This window comes from Neolamprologus brichardi, chromosome 9 (assembly GCF_056152115.1).
Source record: "Neolamprologus brichardi isolate AB-2024 chromosome 9, ASM5615211v1, whole genome shotgun sequence".
Taxonomy (NCBI): Eukaryota; Metazoa; Chordata; class Actinopteri; order Cichliformes; family Cichlidae; genus Neolamprologus; species Neolamprologus brichardi.
This window is the reverse complement of record NC_142112.1, coordinates 8,392,182-8,415,339: the sequence shown is the minus strand read 5'-3', so window position 1 is coordinate 8,415,339 and position 23,158 is coordinate 8,392,182. Positions and strand designations below refer to the sequence as shown.

General features: G+C 42.7%; 1 protein-coding gene across 1 annotated transcript; it reads left to right on the top strand.

The window, feature by feature from the left end:
- Positions 1-6,092: 6,092 nt before the first annotated feature.
- On the top strand, positions 6,093-7,790 carry LOC148101160 (uncharacterized). Its single transcript, XM_087845571.1, has one exon. The coding sequence runs from the start codon at positions 6,349-6,351 to the stop codon at positions 7,663-7,665; it is 1,317 nt and encodes a 438-aa protein (XP_087701697.1). The 5' UTR covers positions 6,093-6,348; the 3' UTR covers positions 7,666-7,790.
- Positions 7,791-23,158: the final 15,368 nt, after the last annotated feature.

Genomic DNA, 23,158 nt, shown 5'->3' with positions numbered 1-23,158 from the left:
GCCATGAGAAAGACTATACAAAATCGTATCAGAGATACCAGCTCAATTATATGCACCTGGTGTATTCCCAGGTTAAGACTGTCTTATCTAATTCCTGTTCTTAAAAAACAACTTTAAGTGACTTTATTTTCATTTTCTTTGTGGAAAACATTTTTTTTCACAGCAGTTGTTCTTGAAATCAACACTGACAGAATATTTCTTCTGCTTCAGTTGATCCTGCTGGCTAAGATGGACCTGTCACCGGCACCAGATTTTTTAAGGACATTGTCCACAATTTTGTCATATCTAGACTGTGGTCTGAATCCTCTTATCTACTTTTCACATCAAGATTTTCGTGAAGCAGGACTGACCCTGCTGTGGAACAAAAGAAAACCGATGTCTGCAGTGCCTGTTCTCACTGCTTTCACTAAATATAAGCTGTAAAATATAAGCTGTCCAAAATAAAATTTTAGAGGAGAACCAAACAAAAGCTGGCAAGTTTTTTTTACATGTGTATGTGAAATCCTTGGTTTAGTTAGGTGGAATATTGCTTCTCTCTTTGTTTCTTTGCCTGAAGCTTTATATTGGCCCTTACTGCAACATCATACTCAAGCAAACTCACTCGCTCATTGTGGAAGTGCAAAAACACCCCAAACCTTACAGCAGTAATCAGTGATATACATAACATCATTCTACCTTTTGATCAGCCCCAGTCAGTGATCGGGGACAAGGTACGTTTATTAACTTATACTATAAACTTATATCTTCAATTAGGCTACCATAAGCCCTTTAGCAACTGAGCTTTGGGAAAGTAATTTAAAGTCAACTGAAATGTCTATAAACATGGAAAACAAGAGAGAAGCCTGTGAACCACAGGTATAGACAGTAGTGATGTGTCGGTCGCAAACGAAATGGCTCTTAGAGCCGGGTCTTTGACGTGAACGAGGCGAGCCGGCTCCTTATCGCGAGCCATGGGGTTTTTTTTTTTCTTTCTCTCACCCTCTCTCTCTCTCACCCTTTTTTTCCGCTTCACTCAGCATGCGAGCCTTGTGCTTTGCGCTGGGCAGAGGGGGAGGGGCAGTAGTTACAGCCGCAGTAGCTCGGGAACAGAGAGGGAGAGAGAGAGAGAGCCAGGGACAACATCACATTAGAAAGGTATAGTAATCATCCACAACTATTTTCAGTTGCGGATGATAAAGGATTCAGAAAGTTTATTCATGCGGGCCCATATGACAGAGAATGTGCATCTTCTTTTTGTTTTCATATTTTAATTTCTATTTAATTGTGTTGTGGTTTGCAGTGTTTTGTGTTGTTTCACTTTAAATTTGTTTAAAAGGAAAAAACTGAAAATTTAAATAGGTAAAAGTTGAACTGTGACTAGTTGGTTTTTGTATTATATGATTTATTTATTACATTTTATGTGGAGTGAATAAATAAAAGTATATTTACAGTGACCCCTAGAGACAAGGCACGTACAAACTCCAAAACACGTACAAAAGTCAACAGAAGTGCTCCAGGATGCTGTGGGCGCTGTGTTGAGCTTTTGTTACCTAGTGGCTACACAAGCCAGCAAGTACCAACGACCGGATTTGGTGTGTGGTAGTAACAGGTAAATGAACTTTTTTTTTTAAAATTATTTGAATATATATGAGTGCTTGTGTGTAAATACACAAACAATACACAAATGCTTTCAATTGTGTAATTTAAGTGATCTAGTAGCTCTGTTTTGGAAGTTCAGTTAAAGCTAGAAATGTGTTTTGGAGTTTGTACGTGTTTTGTCTCTGGGGGCCACCGCATGTATTTATATATAAACATATATAAATAAAACCACTTTTTTTACATTAGTAATTCCTTTTGTGCATAATTTTATATTATTGTTAATAATAAATTAATTAAAGCAACAAAACAACCTGAAGAGCCGTTTCGGAGCCAAAAGAGCCGGTTCTCTACAAAGAGTCGGAAATCACTAATATACAGACAGGTATAGTCCACTGAATAGACAGAGTCACCAGAGAAGCACACTCATTTATACAATTCCCAGCTTCTATATCACACACATTTTACAGCATGAGAGCATATTTTCAACATAACAATATTTGAGCCCTTTACAAAAGCACAAAGACAAGTTACTCATCCATGAGAACATCATCTTTTGGACATCAATGAGAACATCTCTTTGAGGCCTTGCTGAAGTCTGCTCTCTTCTCTCATTTATCGTTTGAGCACCAATTTTTATTTGGCTTCACATAATTTGAAATGCTGTGCTGTTTATCAGAAGCTGAGGGACTGATTTTTACAACTTTTTCATGGCATTTGCTGAAAAACATTGTCAACAGGTTAACAAGCATTTTTTTTTACAAATGACAGAGAAGTGTGGTGAAGTACAAATAACATACCTCCCAGTCTTAGTTGATACCATAATTAGGGTAGAACAGGTTGGTTATGACACATATTCTTCCATGAACTGTTAATCATTGATTCATCGCTCAATAGTCAAAACCTAGTGTACTCGCTCAAAGTGGGGATCCTTTTCATTTTTGCAGTTAACTTTATTAGACTTTATTAGATCCATAAAAACAACTGAGAACAGAATCCACATCGATGACTCTAATTTGAATTGATGCATCACTGATATCATAAAAATATGCCAGATGTTTTTTATATCTGATGCTAAAATGAAAGCATTTAAGCATAAAAAGGGCTTGTATGGATGGGTGTGAATGAGTGCTCCAGGAGAGTAGAAAAGCGCCATAACAAAATTAGTCCATTTAGCATTTACCAAAATTCATTTTGTCCAAGATTTTCAAAGAGGTAACCCGAGCAATGATAAGCAATTCAGTGTAAACATGTGAGAACAAAAAAGAACCACATCAACATCAAAGTGACTGAACTCTCCATTTTAAGTCTTGATCATCTAAATATGAAAACTTTTTGGGATTTCCAGTTTAAAGTTTTTGTCTTAATCTAGCAACCCTGAAACTTACTCAGCCACTCAAGTCAGTCGTGACAAACGTATACCCATGGATTGCCAAGGGTACTTGGTGACATCAGTTTTGGCAGACAACACAAGGAATGGCATAGTTCCTTGTAATCGGAAGGTTGCCGGTTCGAGCCCCGGCTCGGACAGTCTCGGTCGTTGTGTCCTTGGGCAAGACACTTCACCTACCACCTACTGGTGTTGGCCAGAAGGGCCGATGGCGCGATATGGCAGCCTCGCTTCTGTCAGTCTGCCCCAGGGCAGCTGTGGCTACGACTGTAGCTTGCCTCGACCAGTGTGTGTGAATGGGTGGATGACTGGGTGTGTAAAGCGCTTTGGGGTTCCTAGGCGGGACTAGTAAAAGCGCTATAAAAAAAATCTGAACTTGCACTGGAATAATGTCTTAGCAACAAGGGTGTTTGAGTTTTTTCAGCACCAAAATTATATGAATTAGTGTAACTCAGAATTCATCTGAGGGAGCACAGTTAGTTTATTGGGTGCACGTGGCCCAGCAACAGTCCGCATTCATATCATTGCCTTAAACTGGCACACCACTGTGTCCCCGCATTTCCTGATGAGGTGATACATTTAGCTTTGATTTGATATGTATATATATATAAAAACACCCAGCACGCCCCTGCGGGCGGGTTATCCTTCAAGCTCGGGTCCTCTACCAGAGGCCTGGGAGCTTGAGGGTCCTGCGCAGTATCTTAGCTGTTCCCAGGACTGCGCTCTTCTGGACAGAGATCTCCGATGTTATTCCCGGGATCTGCTGGAGCCACTCGCCTAGCTTGGGAGTCACCGCACCTAGTGCTCCGATTACCACGGGGACCACCAATACCTTCACCCTCCACATCCTCTCGAGCTCTTCTCTGAGCCCTTGGTATTTCTCCAGCTTCTCATGTTCCTTTATTCATGTAGCCCCTTTCGCCGGGGTTACTTGCGTAGTAGCATTCCAACAACGCCCTGTTTTCGTCTCTTGCCCACCGATGCCTTGTTGTTCCAGTAGCCCACTTCTCGTCAGGGTGCCCTGGTTCCTCAACACCTGACGCGGACCTTGTTGATCCGGGCGACGTCCGAGCCGGCATGCCTTCATATTTATCTGTCTCGCGCTCGACTACTCCGCCTAGGCTGCACTGTCGAGCGCAGATCCACTGAGCGCTCAACACAGACAGCATCGTCAGAAGGAAAGTTGATAAAATAAATTAAAAATTTTGTATTGTTCGATACATATGCGTACCGAACCGAAAGCACTGTATCGAACGGTTCAATATCGATACGAGTATTGTTGCACCCCTAATATATATGTATATATATATACATTGGCAATTTGTGTTGAAGTACATCCAGTCCACTAAAATGAATTTGATATATTAAAAAACAAAAAACAAAACAATTAACCCTTATACTGATATGGTTACTGTCAAGGGCACCTAAATGTGTACTTCTACTACTGACACCTACATCTGTTATCGTCTCCTTGTAAGCATCAAGACTTATATTTTCCATTATAGTCAGTGTCTCTCTTTGGCTTTAAAAGCACCCAAGCCATAAATAAGGGGGTGCTAATGAGGGGACTCCATCTGATGCTGCCAAACCAAAGGGTACAAACAAGAAGATGCAGAAAAATGCATTGCTCTTGCTACTCTTGCACTTCTGATTAGATGCAAACTGTATTTCGTTACCCTGTATTCATACATGTGTAATGACTATAAAGTTTAATCCTAATCCTATATCTTAGAGGAAAGTACATTGTACTCAACAACATTTATCCGACTTCTTAATTTACAAGCATGTGTAAGCTTTATAGGTTTTTCTACTGCTTTTAGTTTGATATAGAATTATTTTTCATGCACATATAATTTATATACATGATTAATGGGACTGTAGACTGAACTACCCAACAGCACAGACGCAGAGTTGTTAAAGAGAGCAAAACCTTATACACCTACAGCTTGAAAATGCTACTTATGCTAAAAGTAAAGACAGGTGAGGCTGTTTTAATGTAACAATAACTGAAATCTGAAGACAGCCCATCATTTTTATGTTTTGTGCTTTCTGTTGTTATACCATGAATTGAGTTTATGAAGACTGAAAAACAACTACAACTTTGTACAAGAAAGTTACAAATACATATCAATAGTACACAGAGGTTAGAGGAGGTGAAACACACATTTTCCATCACATTTGTCATTCCCCTTCATCAAGACCAGGTATTTAAGGAGCGGCTGTGGCAGCAGTTCTCTTCCTGATCATTGTCTCCTCTACAGCATTAACTCATGCACACATCCCTGTGGTGATGATCACTTTGAGTCTGACACAGAAAGCAAATACGTTATTTTGTCCCGAGTTAATGCCCCTTAAAACTGACCTATTTCAGACTTACAGTTTAATACTATACAATATAGCAAATCTCCAACTGGGCAGTGTTAAATAAAATTATTTCATTTTAAACTTGAAGCTTTGAACATATTTCTTTTTGCATTGGGACAGAAATTAATATGAAAACGGCTCTTTTCAAATTTGTTTGGGTGAATGGAAAATATTTTTTGTGGTATCGTAAAAAAATATTTGTTATATAAATATATTGGTATGGAAAACATTTATTATTCATAGATACAGATACATAGATACAAGCTCATGTTATTCATCTGAAGAAACAGACAGATAGAATGAGTGTGATAAAGGACATAGTGTGTTGTTACACTGGTAATGCCAGGAGAGGCAGTATCGGTTCTGTAAGACAGTGGAAGAAGAGAGCGTCCTGCAGGAGGCAGTGAACGGACACTGATGTTATGAACATGTGGCTAAGAGAAGGTTCAGTAAACAAGTAGCAGCAATATTCCTGTGTGAGGCTCAGTCATTTCATTTTTATTTTTTGAAGATGCAACATCCCAAAGGTGTATATAGAAAACATGTTGATCCTGAAGCATTTGTTGAAGCTTCTGAGCTATTTGTGTAATCTTCTCCTGAAGTTCTCGGGTATTTGGCCTTTCGATTGGGAATTTAACATCTCGTACAAAGTTAAAGACTTTTATTTCAGTTTGGTAGAATTCTATTTCAAAGAAAAACAAGACTCTCTGCTACGTTGATGACATCACATTTTGCATTCTAAGTGGGTGACATCACACTCCATTTGCACTCCCTGACATCACACTCCAGATCAAAGGATCAAAGGGAAATTGAGCAATAACATTCTCTCAAAAGTCCTTAAGTAGGACACCAGCGTGCTCTCAGTATGTCTCAGAACTGTGCAACTGTATAGGAACACACCACGAGCCAACCTTTAGACAAAGATTTGACACGTTAAGTGTATGCAACAAAACACAAACCCAAACCCCGATTGAATAGAAAAAATATCATTCGACATTGTAAGACAAAAGACAAGAAAAATGCAACATATGCAGCAAAACCGTGATCCCCAGGAAGGGACCTCATCGGCCGCTGTTAGCCCTAAGCAGCAAAACCCAAACCCAAGAGAGAAAAACAAGGCACCAAATGAGGGTACTCCATCTGATGCTGCCAAACCAAAGGGTGCAAACAAGAAAAATGCAAACCCAAACCCCAGAGCCAGAAACTCTGGACCCAATCGAGGGCCTGTGCAACATCAGCCCAATGCCCACTTTAAACCCAATAATGGGCCTGGGCAACACTGGCAAAATCCATGGTTTTTGCCAAAACGAGGGCCTGTGCCACATCAGCCCCATCCTGACCATAACACCAACGATGGGCCACCTCAGCCACAGCCTCACTTAACACCAAATGATGGCAGTCGTCCATACAATGAGACTGATGAACTGGGTGCGCTGAGATTCCACCTGCAGGAGGCTCAGCACATGTGCAAAACCAATCTTTATAAAATGACAACTGCAAACCACAAAGCTGCTGCAGCTAAAACTCAGAATGATTGGGTTTGTCTGCAGCTACAGTGCTGCAGACAAAACGCTCAAAAAACCATCCTTGAGTTTCAAAAACAGCTGGAAGAGGCTCGTAGAAAGACACCCGAGGAGAACTTCACCCCTGAGGTAAGTGAGGCTCCTGTTCAAGACAGCAACTCAGTTGTCACAGCTGCAGAGCTGAGTGTGGACGCTTCAACACAAACTGCAGAAGCTCCACACACAAACTCTACAGACGTAAAAACTGTTCGAGAAGCTGAGTTGGAGGTTCAGTGCAAAAATCAACAAGAAGAGATCAAACAACTCCGTGAGCAGCTCCTCAAAACTCAAAAGAATCTTGAAGAGGAAGTTGCAAAGTGCAAAGATCAGGAACAAAGAGCCAACTGTGAGCTCGCTGAGCTGAAAGACAAACGCAGCACCAGTGAGGCTCTTTGTGAAAAAAATGATTTGAAGGTGCAAAATTTAAAAGAAGAGCTGGAGAAAACCAAAGCTTCCCACCAGGAAATCGTGGAGCAAAACCTGGAGAACACAACAATCCGCAACCAACTCGGGCAAACAGAGGAAGAAAAGATCACACTTCAGGAGTTTTTGCTGTCTCTGCAAGAGACAATAAAAAAGCAAGAAGACCAGTCCAACGTTGCCAATCCTGAAAATTCTCCAGCCCAAAATGAGACACTCCAGGAGAATCAGCCAGAAAAAGAGGAGGCCAGCGCTACCAAACCAGAAATTCCAGAGGCCCGAGATGACCAAGTGCCAAAAGAAAAACCAAAAAAGAAAAAGGAGCGCAACTGGTTTTGGAGACTATTCACTTAAGTGACTTCCACTCCGTCTCCTATAAAATCACAGTAATATACAACTAAATATTATCAGTCACTTCCAGTGCCAAAACACCCATTTTAAAGCATATTTGCTTTAATATTTAGTTGTGTATAACTTTGTCATCGAAAAAGTACTCAACACCAAAGTGGAGTCTCTCACAGCCAGTCAGGCTCGTGAACCTACTTGTCAGTGTGCACACCCAAAGCAGAAGCCCAGACAAACTGCAAAACAGTACGGCTGTCCAAAGTGTATTGAAAGTGGGGCTACTTCATGCACTCATTGTTTTATCTATGGGGAGACAGGTCACAGGGCAGTGGGATGTCTCAAACGAAGCCAACCCAGAAGCTCTAGTTGGCCTCCTGCTGATACACACACTCCCAGAACCAGTGGACAGCCAGACCCAAAATCACCAGGTACGTGCTCAGAAGAGATTGCTCATGTCAGGAGTAGTTGGGCGACACCTCCAATGAAAAATGCAGACACAGGAACAAGTGAGAGAGTGGCACAGCTTGTTGGAAAAAAAAATGTAAAATCAAGTGTTACATTCATAGCTTTGCAGTGGACTGTTTATTGGACACGGGTGCACAAGTGAGTGTCATTGATCGCCAGTGGGCAAAAACCTACCTCTCTGACCACAAACTCCGGCCACTGACAGAACTTATTGGAGATAAGGCTCTTAGTGTGCTTGGTGTTAATGGCCAGCCATTACTCTACAACGGCTGGGTGGGCGTGATGGTGAGTCTCCCAGAGAATAGTGACCCAAACTTGACTGTACGTCCCCTTTTTAAGTCCCCTTTTTAGTAAGCAGTGTGCCCATGGACTGCCCCCTGATTAGTTTCAATGTAATTGAACAGCTGATACTGGGGCCAAATGCTAGTACAAACCTCATACCCACCATTGTGAGCCTCCTGCGCAGCGCAATGAACCTCCAGGATGACACAGCGACGGCACTGGTCAACTTCATCCAGACCAAGCTTACCAGTGATAACGGGGTCAGCCAGAGTGTCCTAAAAGTGGGCCTGCACGATGTAGTAATCCCAGCTGGTCAAGTTAAGTATGTTAAGTGTAAAGTCTCCTCTACAGTTGACATGTCCACCCCCCTCGTGCTCTTTGAACCAACTGAGAGCAACCCACAACTGCAACAGCTTGATGTTGGCAACAGCCTCCTCAAAGTTTGTGATGTCCCATATGTCAAAGTACCTATTGGCAACCACACTAAGCACGATGTGACCCTCACCGGCAGAGCAGCCCTTGGAACTATTGAACCAATAGCAGGAGTCGTACAAACTGACTTACCAAACCTCGGTGAGCCCAAAGTGACTCAAGATGTCGACACTGATGTATCTCAAATACCCCAGCGGTGCGGTGAAGATCAAGCAACACAGGAATGGGATACACCTGTTGATGTTAGCCACCTGACTGAAGACCAACAAACTGTTGCCAAGAAAATGTTAAGGGAAGAGTCAGGGGCTTTTGCACGTGATGAGAATGACATGGGGTGCATTCCCAGCTTGGAAATGACAATAACACTCAAAGACACAACCCCAATTCAGAAATCGTACACCTCAATTCCAAAACCTCTCTATAAGGAGGTTAAAGAGTATATTGAGGACCTCCTAGCAAGACGATGGATTGTAAAGTCTAGATCTTCTTACTCTGCGCCAATAGTTTGCGTGCAGAAAAAGGATGGCTCCCTAAGGCTCTGTATCGACTACCGTCTCCTGAACCAGTGCACAGTACCTGATCGCCACCCATTACCAAGAATCCAGGACCTCATTGACACCTTAGGGGGTTACAACTGGTTCTCCATTTTGGACCAGGGAAAAGCCTATCACCAGGGCTTTATAGCAGAAGGATCCCGCCATCTGACTGCATTCATCACCCCCTGGGGCCTTTATGAATGGGTGTGAATTCCCTTCAGCCTTACCAACGCACCTGCTGCATTCCAACGCAGTATGGAAGAAATGCTGTCTCCCCTTCGGGATGAGTGCTGCATCCCATACTTGGATGACATCTTGTGCTACGCCAAGACTTTTGAGGAACATGTGGAAGGGCTGAGGAAAGTCTTGAGAGCCCTGCAGAAATACGGAGTCAAACTCCGGCCGACAAAATGTGACCTATTTAAAAGAGAAGTGAGGTATGTTGGGCGCATTGATCCAAAAGATCTCGAGGCAGTGTACGCCCTGAAAAAGGAGACACCTGCCACAGTGGGAGATGTGAGGAGGATCGCTGGGTTCCTGAGTTACTATCGCTCATATATCCAGGATTTCTCAAGAACAGCAAAACCCATCTATGAGCTTTTGCAACCCAAGAAAACCAAAGAGGAGCATCTTCTGGGGAAGGTTACAGGACAGAAGGGGAAAGGTGCACAGTTACCATCCAAAACACCAGTTGAGTGGGCAGAGAAGCACCAGGGTGCCCTGTGTAAGTTGATTGATATGTTGGTAAACCCCCCTGTACTTGCCTACCCAGATTTTGAGCTTCCCTTCGTCCTTCATGCAGACGCATCTGATAAGGGACTTGGGGCCGTTCTCTACCAACATCAGAATGGGAGGCTAAGAGTGATTGGATACGGCTCCCGAACACTGACACCGGCTGAAGAGAATTACAGACTCCACTCGGGTAAGCTTGAGTTTCTCGCCCTCAAGTGGGCTGTCTGCGAGAAGTTCAGGGATTACTTGTTCTATGCCCCGTATTTTACCATCTACACAGACAACAATCCCTTAACTTATGTCATGAGTACTGCCAAGTTGAATGCGGTTGGGTTCAGATGGGTGGGAGAGCTATCAGATTTCAGGTTTGATATAAGGTACAGACCTGGCAAAGTAAATGTTGACGCAGACACCCTGTCGAGGAGTCCCCTTGACATTGACAGATACGTCACTGAATGTACAAAAGAGCTCTCCAAAGAAGCTGTTGCCGCTACTTGGGAGGGATGTGGAGCAGGCAAGCATGGAGCTGTCGCATGGATCGCTGCTCTGGCTCTAGCACAAGGTGACCAGCTTGAACCAGTAATCCAAGAAAAGGTCACGCCCATTAATTTGGATGAACTACAAAGGGCTCAAAGAGCAGACCCTGCGATAGGTGAGATCATGAAAATGAAAGACTCAGATCAAAAGCTGACAGATGACATGAGACGGAATGTGAGAGGTCCTGCAAGGAAAATGATGCATGAGTGGACAAAGCTGAGCTTAGAAGACGGAGTTCTGTATCGTAAGACTGCAGAAAAGCGCCAACTAGTCTTACCAGCTAGCTTCAAATCCCTGGTCCTGAAACATCTGCATGATGACATGGGGCATGTCGGGGTAGAAAGAGTTCTCAGCCTGGCGAGGCAACGGTTCTACTGGCCATACATGAGGCGAGACATCGAAGCCTATGTCACCCGGCAGTGCCCGTGCATCAAACAGAAGAAACCGGTGACACATGTCCGAGCTCCCATGTCCAGCACTACCACAAGCTCACCAATGAAATTGGTTTCAGTCGTTTACCTCCACTTAGAGCCAAGCAAGGGCGGATATCAGTATATCCTAGTTGTAGTAGACCACTTTACTAGGTATGCCCAGGCCTATCCAACCCGCAACAAGAGTGGCAAAACTGCAGCTGAAAGGATTTTCAGTGATTATATCCCCAGATTTGGCTACCCTTTAAGGCTGCACCATGATCAGGGGCGGGAGTTTGAGAACAAGCTTTTCCGGACTGTACAACAGTTGAGCAATGTGGGGCACTCTCGAACAACCCTGTACCACCCTCAGGGCAACCCAGCTGAACGCTTTAATTGTACCATCTTGCAGATGCCGAGGACCCTGGGTGAAGAAAAAAAAGAAAGATGGAGAGAGTATCTCCCACAGATGGTTTATGCGTACAATTGCACGCGCCATGAAGCTACGGGTTACTCACCATTCTTTCTGCTTTTTGGTCGACATCCACGAATGCCAGTAGACCTCCTGTTCAAGTTGTTTACTGATGGAAAGCCACAAACTGCAAGAGGTTATGCTGAGAAATGGAAAGAACGAATGACTGAAGCTTACAGGATTGCGTCTGGAAACAGCCAAAAGTCAAGTGATCGTGGGAAAAAACACTATGACCGGCACTTGAAAGGAGTGGTACTCCAACCTGGAGACAGAGTACTAGTGCGGAACCTGACTGAGAGGGGTGGTCCTGGCAAGTTAAGGTCCTACTGGGAGAACACCATTTATGTGGTGAAGGAACAGATCAATGACAGCCCAGTGTACAGAGTGACCTCAGAGGCAAAGGGGAAGAAAGTGCGTGTTCTGCATCGCAATCGATTGCATCTTGTCAATGAGCTTCCTGTGGACTTGCCTGCTGTAAATAAGGGGGACGGGCCATCCGCCGTAAAGAAAAAGAAATCAAAACCAGCTCAAAGAGAGACAGAGTTTCAGCCCCACTCTGACACAAGCTCTGATGACGATGAGAGTTCAATGTATTATGAGTTGAGGTATGATTTGAGGAGTGGAAACAAAGAGGATGCTCTACATACCTGTAACCATACTGTTGGACCCTCAAGGGGAACAGGTGAGTTCAGCAGAATGGTTAACTGTGGAGCACCTCAGCCGACAGAAGCAATAGTATTGGAGGAACGAACAGCCACAGATGAATTGAGGGAAACAGGAATGGAACAAGATGGTGGACACCAAAGCACTGAACTTGACAACGACATGGGAGAGGAGGAACATGAGAGGGTACGGGAATCAGGAGTCACTGAAGTGCCTTTCACAGTCGACGAAGGAGAAGTTGGACTGCCGCTTTCAGAAAGGGCACAGTATACACCTAACGGGACCCCGCCGACTAATGAATCAGTTCTAAGAAGGTCTACTAGAGAACGACGGCCTGTTACACATTTCACATATGATACCCTTGGCCAGCCCTCTCTCCGGGTGCATCCATCAGTCAGTTGTGCTGAAGTGCTCGAGTCACCAAACACAACACACTACACCATGTCACCATATCCCCTGTTACCTTACTTCCCCTTACTGCCATATTGCATTCCAACATCTCACTGTGCACACCCAGGGACCTTCCCTGTATATTATAACTGCCCAATCTATAAATGTTAGTACACAAGGAATGTGGGTATGTGGGAAGGGGATGTGATTTGAGTTGTTTGAGTAATGAGTATAATGAATGTTGAAGGGTAAGAGGTTAAATGTCAGGAGCCATTTTCTTTTTGTTGGGGAGTGTGTGACGCCCACAAGTGTATGGTCACAACTGTTGCCGCTGTTGACGATTTCCTGTAAAGCTGTTTTTGGCGCAGTTTTCAGTGGCAGTCGCGGGAGTTTTAAAATGTGATACCTTAACGGAGCCTATGGAGATTTCTTTTGTCATTAGCAGCCCCCTTGATAGAGGCACAAGGTATGGTCATGATATAAATGAGGACACGTTTAGATGTTTTTGTGACAGTCGCTACATTTGTTAAGTGTTACGTTGAAACGAACTTCATGTTATAAGGTTTACGATTGTAAGAGTGTGGATTATTTTTGCTTACACGCTGTTTCTATGTATACATCCCCAGCTCTTACGGTGAGATTGATGGTTTACTGCCATTAAACCTTCAAAACGTCATCAGTAAAGTGTCATCCTTTATTTGGGGGGGTTCGCTACAGTAAGAGCTTGCCTCCGGGAGCAGTAAGAGCTTACCTCCGGGAGCAGCGAGAGAGAGAGCTTCCTGCAATCGGAACGGTAACAGCACGGCACGGAGCAGCAAGCTACAGCAACGGTCCGGTAACAAGCAATTGCTCTCAAAATGGAAAATATAGAAGGAGATCAGATAAACCAAAAGGAACAACGAAAGGAATTGACATGCGAAGCCGATGAAACAGCTAATGAAACGTTCCCAAGGCGATCAGAACGGCCCAGTGTGCCCACAGAGAAAATGCTTTTATATCAAAGGGATGAACAGAATAAAAGAGAGAAGAAACTGCTAACCATTTATGAACATTGGAAAGGCCAGGTCAGAGTATACAGAGAAGACCTGAAAACTGATTTATCAGATTCACGGTTAGCAGAAATGGCTGATGATATTGAAAGGACAGTAAATGATATGATGAAAGCATACAGTGAATATAGAGAGCATAATGAACCATCCCATGTCATAAGGCGCAAAATGGACTCAGTGACAAAGGACATTATGAAAATAGTATCTGAGCGTTTAGCAGCTATAGATGAGTATGATGCAGATAGAGAAAGGCAGCGCCTCCATCAGCTCTTAGCTTATGAACATGCTAAGTTCATATTTGGTACTGCATCACAGTCAAGTTACCAATCTGAAGCGAGCATTGCAGCCAAAAGAATCGATGCTGTTGCAGAATTAGCTGCAAAAGAAGCTCAGTATAAAATTACACAAGAGGAAATAAAACAAAAACAAAAAATAAGAGAAATGGAAGAGAAACACAGGAGGGAATTGGATGCAATAAGGTCTGAATTAGAACATTTACAAGCGGAAAAGGAAAGGCAAGCAGCACGTGCAAAATTAGAGATTTATGACAAGGAGTTTAAAGTTGATATGGACAGTCAGTTAATGTTACAGAGCAATGGGATGTCTGTTATCAACCAAAGCTTTGCACAACCAGCCTCAGAGCTCTCTACAGGTTCATATCACCCACATGTGGAACAATATGCATCCATCCCTGTCAATAATCCTCTACAACAACTGCACTCACAAATTGTCACTCCATCACCTCCCACAGATGTATTTCAGCTGGCTAAAGCTATTCAAGACAGCATAGCAGTAAGCAGAATTCCAGTGCCAGTGCCCGTCGTGTTCAGCAGAGATCCCATCACCTACATCGAATGGAAGGCTTCCTTCATCTCACTGGTGGGCCAAAAAGGTAAATCTCCAGCTAAAAAACTGCATTTGTTAAAAAGGTATATCACTGGTCCTGCTCTTAAGTGTCTTGAGGGCACGTTCTACCGCAGTGATGAAGAGGCATACAAAGATGCATGGAAAAGACTTGACTAACGCTACGGTCAGCCATTTGTTGTTCAAAAGGCATTCAGAGACAAACTGTCAAAGTGGCCTAAAATCCACTCAAAAGATGCAGAAGGTCTACGGGCCTTTTCTGATTTTCTCACAACCTGTCTGCAAGCAACACCACATGTAAAGGGCTTAGAGATACTAAGATTCCAGAAGGGCTTGCAACACGTTGGAACCATCAAGTCACAGTTGCTCTCATGAAAGGCAAAGATTTTCCCTCTTTCAAGGATTTTGCAGAGTTTGTAGCACTCGAGGCAGAAATTGCATGTAATCCTGTGACTTCTTCATATGCACTCTATTCATGCAGCTCATCCTTGGAGAAAAGATACATAAGGGAGACCAAACCAAACAGATCTGTGACTCAAGTCTCCACAGTACAAGGAGAAAAAACTAAGTCAAATGACACAAGGTTAAAGATGGCCTGCATGTTCTGCAAAGATGAAAGTCATCAGTTGTCAAAGTGCCCAAGCTTCTCAGAGAAGTCACTAGACCACAAACGGACATTTGTGAAGGAAAATAAACTGTGCTACGGGTGCTTAAAGGTGGGCCACAATGCCAGAGACTGTCGTCATCACCACAAATGTGACACTTGCAAAGGACGACACCCCACCTCTTTGCACAATGAGAGTCACATGGCAAATGAAAGGCCTCAGAGCTCTACAAACGTCGCTTCAACAACAGAAAATGACACCATGGCAGCCACAGCTCTGAATATTACTAAGGTGGGTCAATCAGGTAGTACCTCCATGATTGTTCCTGTGTGGGTTTCCACTACCCAGAGTCCATCTAAAGAGCAGCTTGTGTACGCTTTATTAGACACACAAAGTGACAACACATTTGTCAGTGAGGAGGTAACTAACCAGTTACAAGCAGCATCCCATCCAGTTAAGCTAAAACTAACCACGATGCTGGGAGTTCACATGACAGTCAAAAGTCAGAGAGTAGCAGGGTTACGTGTGAGAGGTCATAATTCAGATGTTCACATTGACCTTCCACCCTCCTACACAAAGGACTACATCCCATTTAACTATGACAACATACCCACAAATGAAACTGCAAGGCAATGGCCCCATCTGTCAGAGATCGTTGATCAGATACCCCCTCTCCTGAGTTGTGATGTTGGACTACTCATTGGATTTAACTGTCCCAGAACTCTAGCTCCAAAACAGGTTCTACTCGGAAAAGACAATGAGCCATTTGCCATACAGACAGACCTAGGGTGGAGCATTGTTGGTGGCTCATCAGAGTCAAATGAAACTGAAACAAGTCTGTGCCATAGGGTCATGGTAAAGGAAATGCCTGCTGTAAGTCCAATGGACATGATCAATGTTCTTGAATCAGATTTCAAGGACACAAAGGCATGTGACAAAACGGTCTCACAAGAGGATCTCGTTTTTCTAGAAAAACTTAAGGAAGGGATAAAGAAAAACGAACAAGGACACTGTGAGATGCCTCTTCCATTCAAGCAAAGGCCAAACTTACCAGACAACAAAAGGCTTGCAGAGATCAGACTGGAACACTTAAGGAGAAGGTTGAACAAGGATGAGAACTACAAAAATGATTATGTTGCATACATGAATGACATAATTGAAAGAGGAGACGTGGAAGAAGTACACAACGAAGGAACACAAGGTGAACAATGGTACATCCCCCATCATGGGATTTACCACCCCAAAAAGCCCACAAAACTGCGTGTCGTATTTGACTGTTCAGCCAGACACAATGGAACAAGTCTCAATGATCATCTCCTCCAAGGGCCAGACTTAATAAACAATCTGACTGGCATTCTCTTGAGATTCCGGCAACATCCTATTGCCTTAATGTGCGATATAGAAAAGATGTTCCACCAGTTCCACATCAGTGAGAGGGACCGGGACTATCTACATTTCCTTTGGTGGAAAAACGGTGATACAAGCACACAACCTCAAGCATACAGAATGAAGGTACACCTTTTTGGTGCGGCATCATCTCCAGGCTGTGCAAATTATGGACTGAAGTACTGCACAGCCACTCGCACCCAGCAGGTTCACAGTTCGTTGAGAAAGACTTTTATGTCGATGACGGAGTTACGAGCACAAACACAGTGAAAGAAGCAATGCAGTTGGCACAAGAAGCCAGAGAAATCTGCCGCAAAGGTAACCTGCGTCTCCACAAGTTTGTTTCTAACAATCACACTGTTTTGCAAAGTATACCTGCATCAGAGTGTGCTGTAAACATTAACATTACCTTCTTTGCTGTGCTGGGGGAGCAGCACAGCAAAGAAACTCAACAGGAAGGCTGGCTCTGTGGTCGGCATGAAGCTGGACACTCTGGTGTCAGTGGCAGAGAAAAGGACACTAAAAAAAACTGCTGGACATTATGGACAATGCTGGGCATCCTCTGCACACGGCCATAAACAACCAGAAGAGTCTGTTCAGTGACAGGTTGCTTCTCCCAAAGACAAAAACCAACAGACTTAAAAACTCCTTTGTCCCACACGCCATCGAACTGTTTAACTCCTCTCTGGAGGGGAGAGGGAGGGGAGACAGGAGGACAAAGGAGGGGGGAACAACTAAGCTGTAGTGCCTCTTCACTTCACTGTGCAATTACCTTTTGTGCAATACTTTTGTTAATAGTCAACGGTGCAATTGACCTCAATACTTTAAATGTGCAATTCACTTGTACTTTTATTTTCATTTTTATTCCTATTTATTCTGTTTATCCCCTTCGTATATTTTATTTATATATGTCTCTTATATATGTGTGTGTTTGTATATATATAATATTCTGCTCACGCTCTGTAACTTCTGTCGGTGCTGTGCTTTTGGAAACCGAATTTCCCAGAGGAACCCACCCGAGGGATTAATAAAGTTTTATCTTATCTTTATCTTTTCTTATCTTATAAGAGACTTGACATTCAAAGACATGCCACAAGAAAGAGCACTAGGCATCCAGTGGAGCATTGAAAAGGACTGTTTCAAATTTGACAACACACTGAAAGTCCAGCCAGCCACACGCAGAGGCATTCTATCCACCGTTGCGTTGATCTACGACCCACTTGGATTTTTAGCGCCATATGTGCTAAATGGAAAGAAAATCTTGCAAGAAATGTGTCAGCATGCTGTCGGGTGGGACGACCCCATACCTAATGCACTCAAGCCAAGGTGGGTGAGTTGGCAAAGTGACTTTGTAAATCTAGACAAGCTAAACATACCTCGCTGTTACCTGCCTGCTAACTTTGGTGAAACTAAAGAAATAGAGTTGCACCACTTTTCAGATGCAAGCTCAAGTGGTTATGCACAATGTAGCTATCTGAGGGCAAAAAACGGTAAAGGTGAAGTTCACTGCTCTCTGGTAATAGCAAAGGCTCGAGTTTCTCCAACTAAACTGACCACAATCCCCAGACTTGAACTAACAGCAGCTGTAGTTTCAGTCTCAGTCAGCAACATGTTACGGGAAGAACTGTGTTATGGTGCAAAAGAGTATTTCTGGACTGATTCAAAGGTGGTGCTGGGCTACATAAACAATGATGCACGTGGTTTCCACACCTTTGTAGCTAACAGGGTCCAGAGGATCAGGGAAAGTACAAGCCCTCAGCAGTGGTTTTACGTGCCATCAGAACTGAATCCAGCTGACAGTGCTTCGAGAGGTGTAACTGTCAATGAGTTAAATAAGTCTATCTGGTTCACTGGCCCCTCCTTTTTGTGGAAAAATGAACTGCCCACAGCACAACCTGTCGAGCTGGATCTGACCATAGGAGATCCAGAAGTCAGAAAAGTACAGACAATGTTAACTAAAGTCACAGACACTGTAAGTCTTGCTGAATGTCCAAGTAAGTTCTCCTCCTGGTCCAAAGCAATTAAGGCTGTAGCACATCTCATAAGAAGGGCTAGACACATCAAGTCAAATGCATCAGCTACAGTGAGTGAGCAGAAAAATGCTGAACTTGTGATCATTCGACATGTACAAAGTCAAACGTATGAACAGGAAATAACACAGCTGAAGAAAGGAGAACAGCTCCCACATCATAACAAACTGTTTAAACTGGACATTTTCATGGATACAGATGGTCTCCTCAAGGTGGGAGGGAGACTCCAGCATGCAACGAGTGACACCTTCAAACACCCGATCGTGATCCCAAAAGAACATTGTGCAGCCAAACTCAGAATATCTCACTGTCATGACAAAGTAAAACACCAAGGAAAAGGATTCACCATAAATGAAATCAGATCCAGTGGCTACTGGATTCCTGGAATGAGTAAAACAGTTGCCTCATTTATCTGACAATGTGTGATCTGCCGCAGACTCCGCAAAGCTGCAGAGGGTCAGAGGATGAGTGAGTTATAGTGAGTTTGAACGAACAATTTTCAGAAGCCTCAAATCTTATCTGTTATTATTCCATGAATATATGTTGTCAATACTAACAATGGCAGTAAGAAACAGTTTTAAATAGCTCTAAATAGCATTATTATTACTTTAACCTTCAGTTTTACATTGAAGAAGGGGTCAGTGGTCAAATGTTACATTATATTTAAAATCTTTATGATACTTTTTATATGTTGACATGTTAAATGGCACACTTGTAAGAATCACAGTTTCTAAGTTTTAAGGCTTTTTGTTCATTTTCGACCAATAAATCATTAAGTTGGCCTTGAACACCTTAGTGGATATAAGCCAAATGGATTATTAACATGAACCCACTCTACACTCCTACAAAGTTTTATTATAATTCAACTTTTCGACCTGTCACGCTTACGGAGAGAATGACAAATTGTTGTGTTCTAAATGTTATGCAGCCATCTGCCACAAGATGGCGCTGCAGCTTTACATTGCTATAGAAAAGCACCAGAAATTTGTTAATGCAGCCTTGATCTTCTTTTAAGTCTGTCATTGTTCTTTTGAGAGAGAACGAGAAAGATCTAGATCGTGGATAAAGGTGTCAGAAGTCACCTTTCTCTCAAGAGTAGCTGCACGTTTCCTTGGCATAGGGTGAGGAGTGCAATCATTTTAGAGGGGCTCAGAGCAGAGTAGCTGCTTCTCCTGCACATCGAAAGGAGCCAGTTGAAGTAGTCGCCTCCTGGGTAAGGTGTTCTGGTCCAGCATGGATGATCGAGAGGAGGTTCAGGTGTAGACCCAGGACACCATGAAGTGATTACCTCTCTCGGTCAGCCTGTAAACAGCTCGGTTCCCCGGATAAGCTGGAGGAGGTGGCTGTGGAGAGGAGGTCTGGGGTTTTCTGCTTTGGCTTCTTTCCTCTCAAACAGGTTGAATAAAGTGGATGGATCCATGATTTATTGTTTTTTGGTTTTTTTTAATGTTTTTTTGATTTTATCTTTTAGTGAGATGTCATGAAGTCATGAAGTGTGGAACAGTATGCATTGTTGATTATTCACAGCACAATGCACCACACTTTCTAGTCATTATTTTTTCTCTTAATTTTTTGCATTTTAATATAATGTGAAGATCTATTGTAGAAATTTTCATATTTAACATCAGTTAATTTTTAGTGTTTTTTTGGTGTTTACAGGTTTCAAACGGCAGTTTTTGACAATTATCTAGTAAACAGTCCTCAGATTTAACTTCAGACCTCAGTGTTCTGACTTGCTTTGATATGTGTAGCATGGCTCTCTAAACACTAAAATAATACATCTGAAGCCAGATTGTTTTTAAAAATATTTTTGTAATTTGGTTGAAATGCAATTGTTTACTATGACATCATGACTTTTCACTTCTTTCTTTCTTTACAGGGTAATGGTGACCAGTGCTCTGGCAGACAGACATCCAGGCGAGCTTCATATATTCAGGAACTATGACCTCCATCCGTCTCCAGAGAGGCCCCATACACCACCACTGCCACATTCAAGCCTCTCACCATCCCACAAGGTACGTCAGATATCACCTGTGTTTGTCGGCTACAGCACCAGCCCTCAAATGTCAAATGGGATAATGAAGTGCTGTGAACATACCACTGGATGGATCCTTGTGTTCATATCAGAACAACTTGTATGGCGAGCTGCTCGCTCCAGCGGCGCTGCTCCCACCTATTTCTGACCAATGGGGCGCTTTCTGGATGGAGGGCTGCTGGCCAATAACCCGACACTAGATGCCATGACAGAAGTCCATCAGTACAATAAGGCCTTAAAAGCAGAGGTAGGCAACCGGAGCTCTATTCACTTTCCTTCCTTTATGCACTTAATGGATGCTTCTAGACCTGCCCTAATTCTGTGTGGCACAAATTCAACAAGGTGATGAAAGGATTCCTCAGAGATTTGGGTCGATATTGACGTGATATCACAGAGTTGCTGCAGATTGGTTGGATGCACATAAATGATGTCATGTTCAAGGAACCAGACATGGCACATAAACCTGCTGGATACAGCCTTCAAAAGATTGGTACAGTGGGGTCATAAAGGACAGAGACATACAATATAGACACGCTCAGCAACAATAGTCGGGTAACTGTGGTGTTTAAATGATGTCATTTAGCAGTAAGGGGCCCAAGAGTGCTGGGAAAGTGTCCTTGAAACCATTGCAAGACCAGTAGCAGTGCAGACGTTTGTGTTTTTTATGCCACATTTTGACCCAAAACTCTAAATGTTGCAGCAGAATTTGAAACGTATCAGACCGGGTACTGTTTTTCTAATCTTCTGTTGTCAATTTTTGGTGACTTGTAGCCTCAGTTTGCTGTTCTTAACTGACAGAAGGACACCTGGTGTGGTCTTCTGCAGCTTTAGCCCATGTGTTTGACATGTTTTATGTTTAGAAATGCTCTTAATTACCTTAGTTGATACTAAGTTGATACTAAGTTGATACTGATCAACAGCTTCTGAAATATGCGGCCGATGAGGTCCCTTCCTGGGGATCAAGGTTTTGCTGCATATGTTGCATTTTTCTTGTCTTTTGTCTTACAATGTCGAATTATATTTTTTCTATTCGATTGGGGTTTGGGTTTGTGTTTTGTAATCGTTTTCATTTCGATGCTTAAATTATTTTTCCACAACAACAAACAGGAGCAAGCCTGTGAACATCGGTCTGAACAAAAACAATACAAAGATATTATTAGTAGCTAACATATTGGGCTTTAGGCTACTGATTAGGATAGCCCTGAGCTCCTCGGGAGTGTGACTCTCTTGAGGTGTTATTGAACTTCCATCAGAGCTCAGTGAAGATGCTGGACTGAATTCCCGTTCATTAAGTCGATGCAGGCTGTCCCTGGGTGTTTCCATAAAGGCTGTCAGGTTCTGATCAGCCACCCTCGGTCCACTGCACATGGATTCTGAGTGACAATTGAAAATCTGGTCACAGATTTGTTTCTGTTGGTCTGAAACAGGTTTGAAAATATTTTTAATTCGAGAAAGAATGGCATTCTTTCTCAGCATCTTTTTAATGTCTTCTTTAGTTGTCTGAAAATTGGAGACAATCAGATTGAAGGAAAAAAACTTGAGCTGAGTTGTTTAAAAATTATGTTACAAAAATGATTTACAATTTTACTGTAGTAAACTAAACCACATTACACCGTCACACATCTCTTCCTGGATCCTGTTTTTTTAAATGACAAAAGTATTTTAACTTTACGGTATAACAACAGAAAGCATGAAAACATAAAAATGATGGGCTGTCTTCATATTTAGTTATTGTTACATTAAAACAGCCTCACCTGTTTTTACTTTTAGCACAAGTAGCATTTTATAGCTGTAGGTGCTTTAACAACTCTGCGTCTGTGCTGTTGGGTAGTTCAGTCTACAGTCCCATTAATCATGTATATTAATCACATGTGCATGAAAAATAATTCTATATCAAACTAAAAGCAGTAGAAAAACCTGTAAAGCTTACACATGCTTGTAAATTAAGAAGTCGGATAAATGTTGTTGAGTACTGAATGAATCAGTTTGAGTATGAGTACAAAAGTATTAAATATGTGGAAAGCTAACCCAGGAAACAGCTGACCTACTAAAGCCTGTTTAAAGGTGTTTTATGTAGCATCATGTGACCTTATCACTGATCCTGTTGTGGTTGATCAGGTTTACTTCTAACATATGAACCAATGAAGAAGCTGAAGTTGTACTGGGGAAATGTAAACTGACTGTTACAGTGTCATGTAAGTTTCCACTTCCCCCTACACTGTGGGTCAATCCACCTCTGGATTTGTTGAGGTAAATCTGGAGTGTTTCCTTCCCTTTTTTCCTCACTTGTTCATCACATTCACTTCTGACACACACTTACAAATACACCCGAGTCATTGAATTTTTCCATTAAGCTGTGTGATAAAAGGGACCCTGAATTGCCACCAGAGCATCAGCAGTATTCTCAGGTGCAGCTGAGATGGTGGTGATGTTGAACCAGTTCTGCCTTATGTGTGGGACCCACATTTGTACCTTTTCTTCCTTCCGTAGTAATCTAATGCCTTTCTGACTTGAAACGCAATATTTAGCCTCATGTCTGTTGATAAAATATGATATTAATATGAAATCTTAAAACTGACATGAAAGATGTTGTAGCGAACCCCCCCGAATGAAG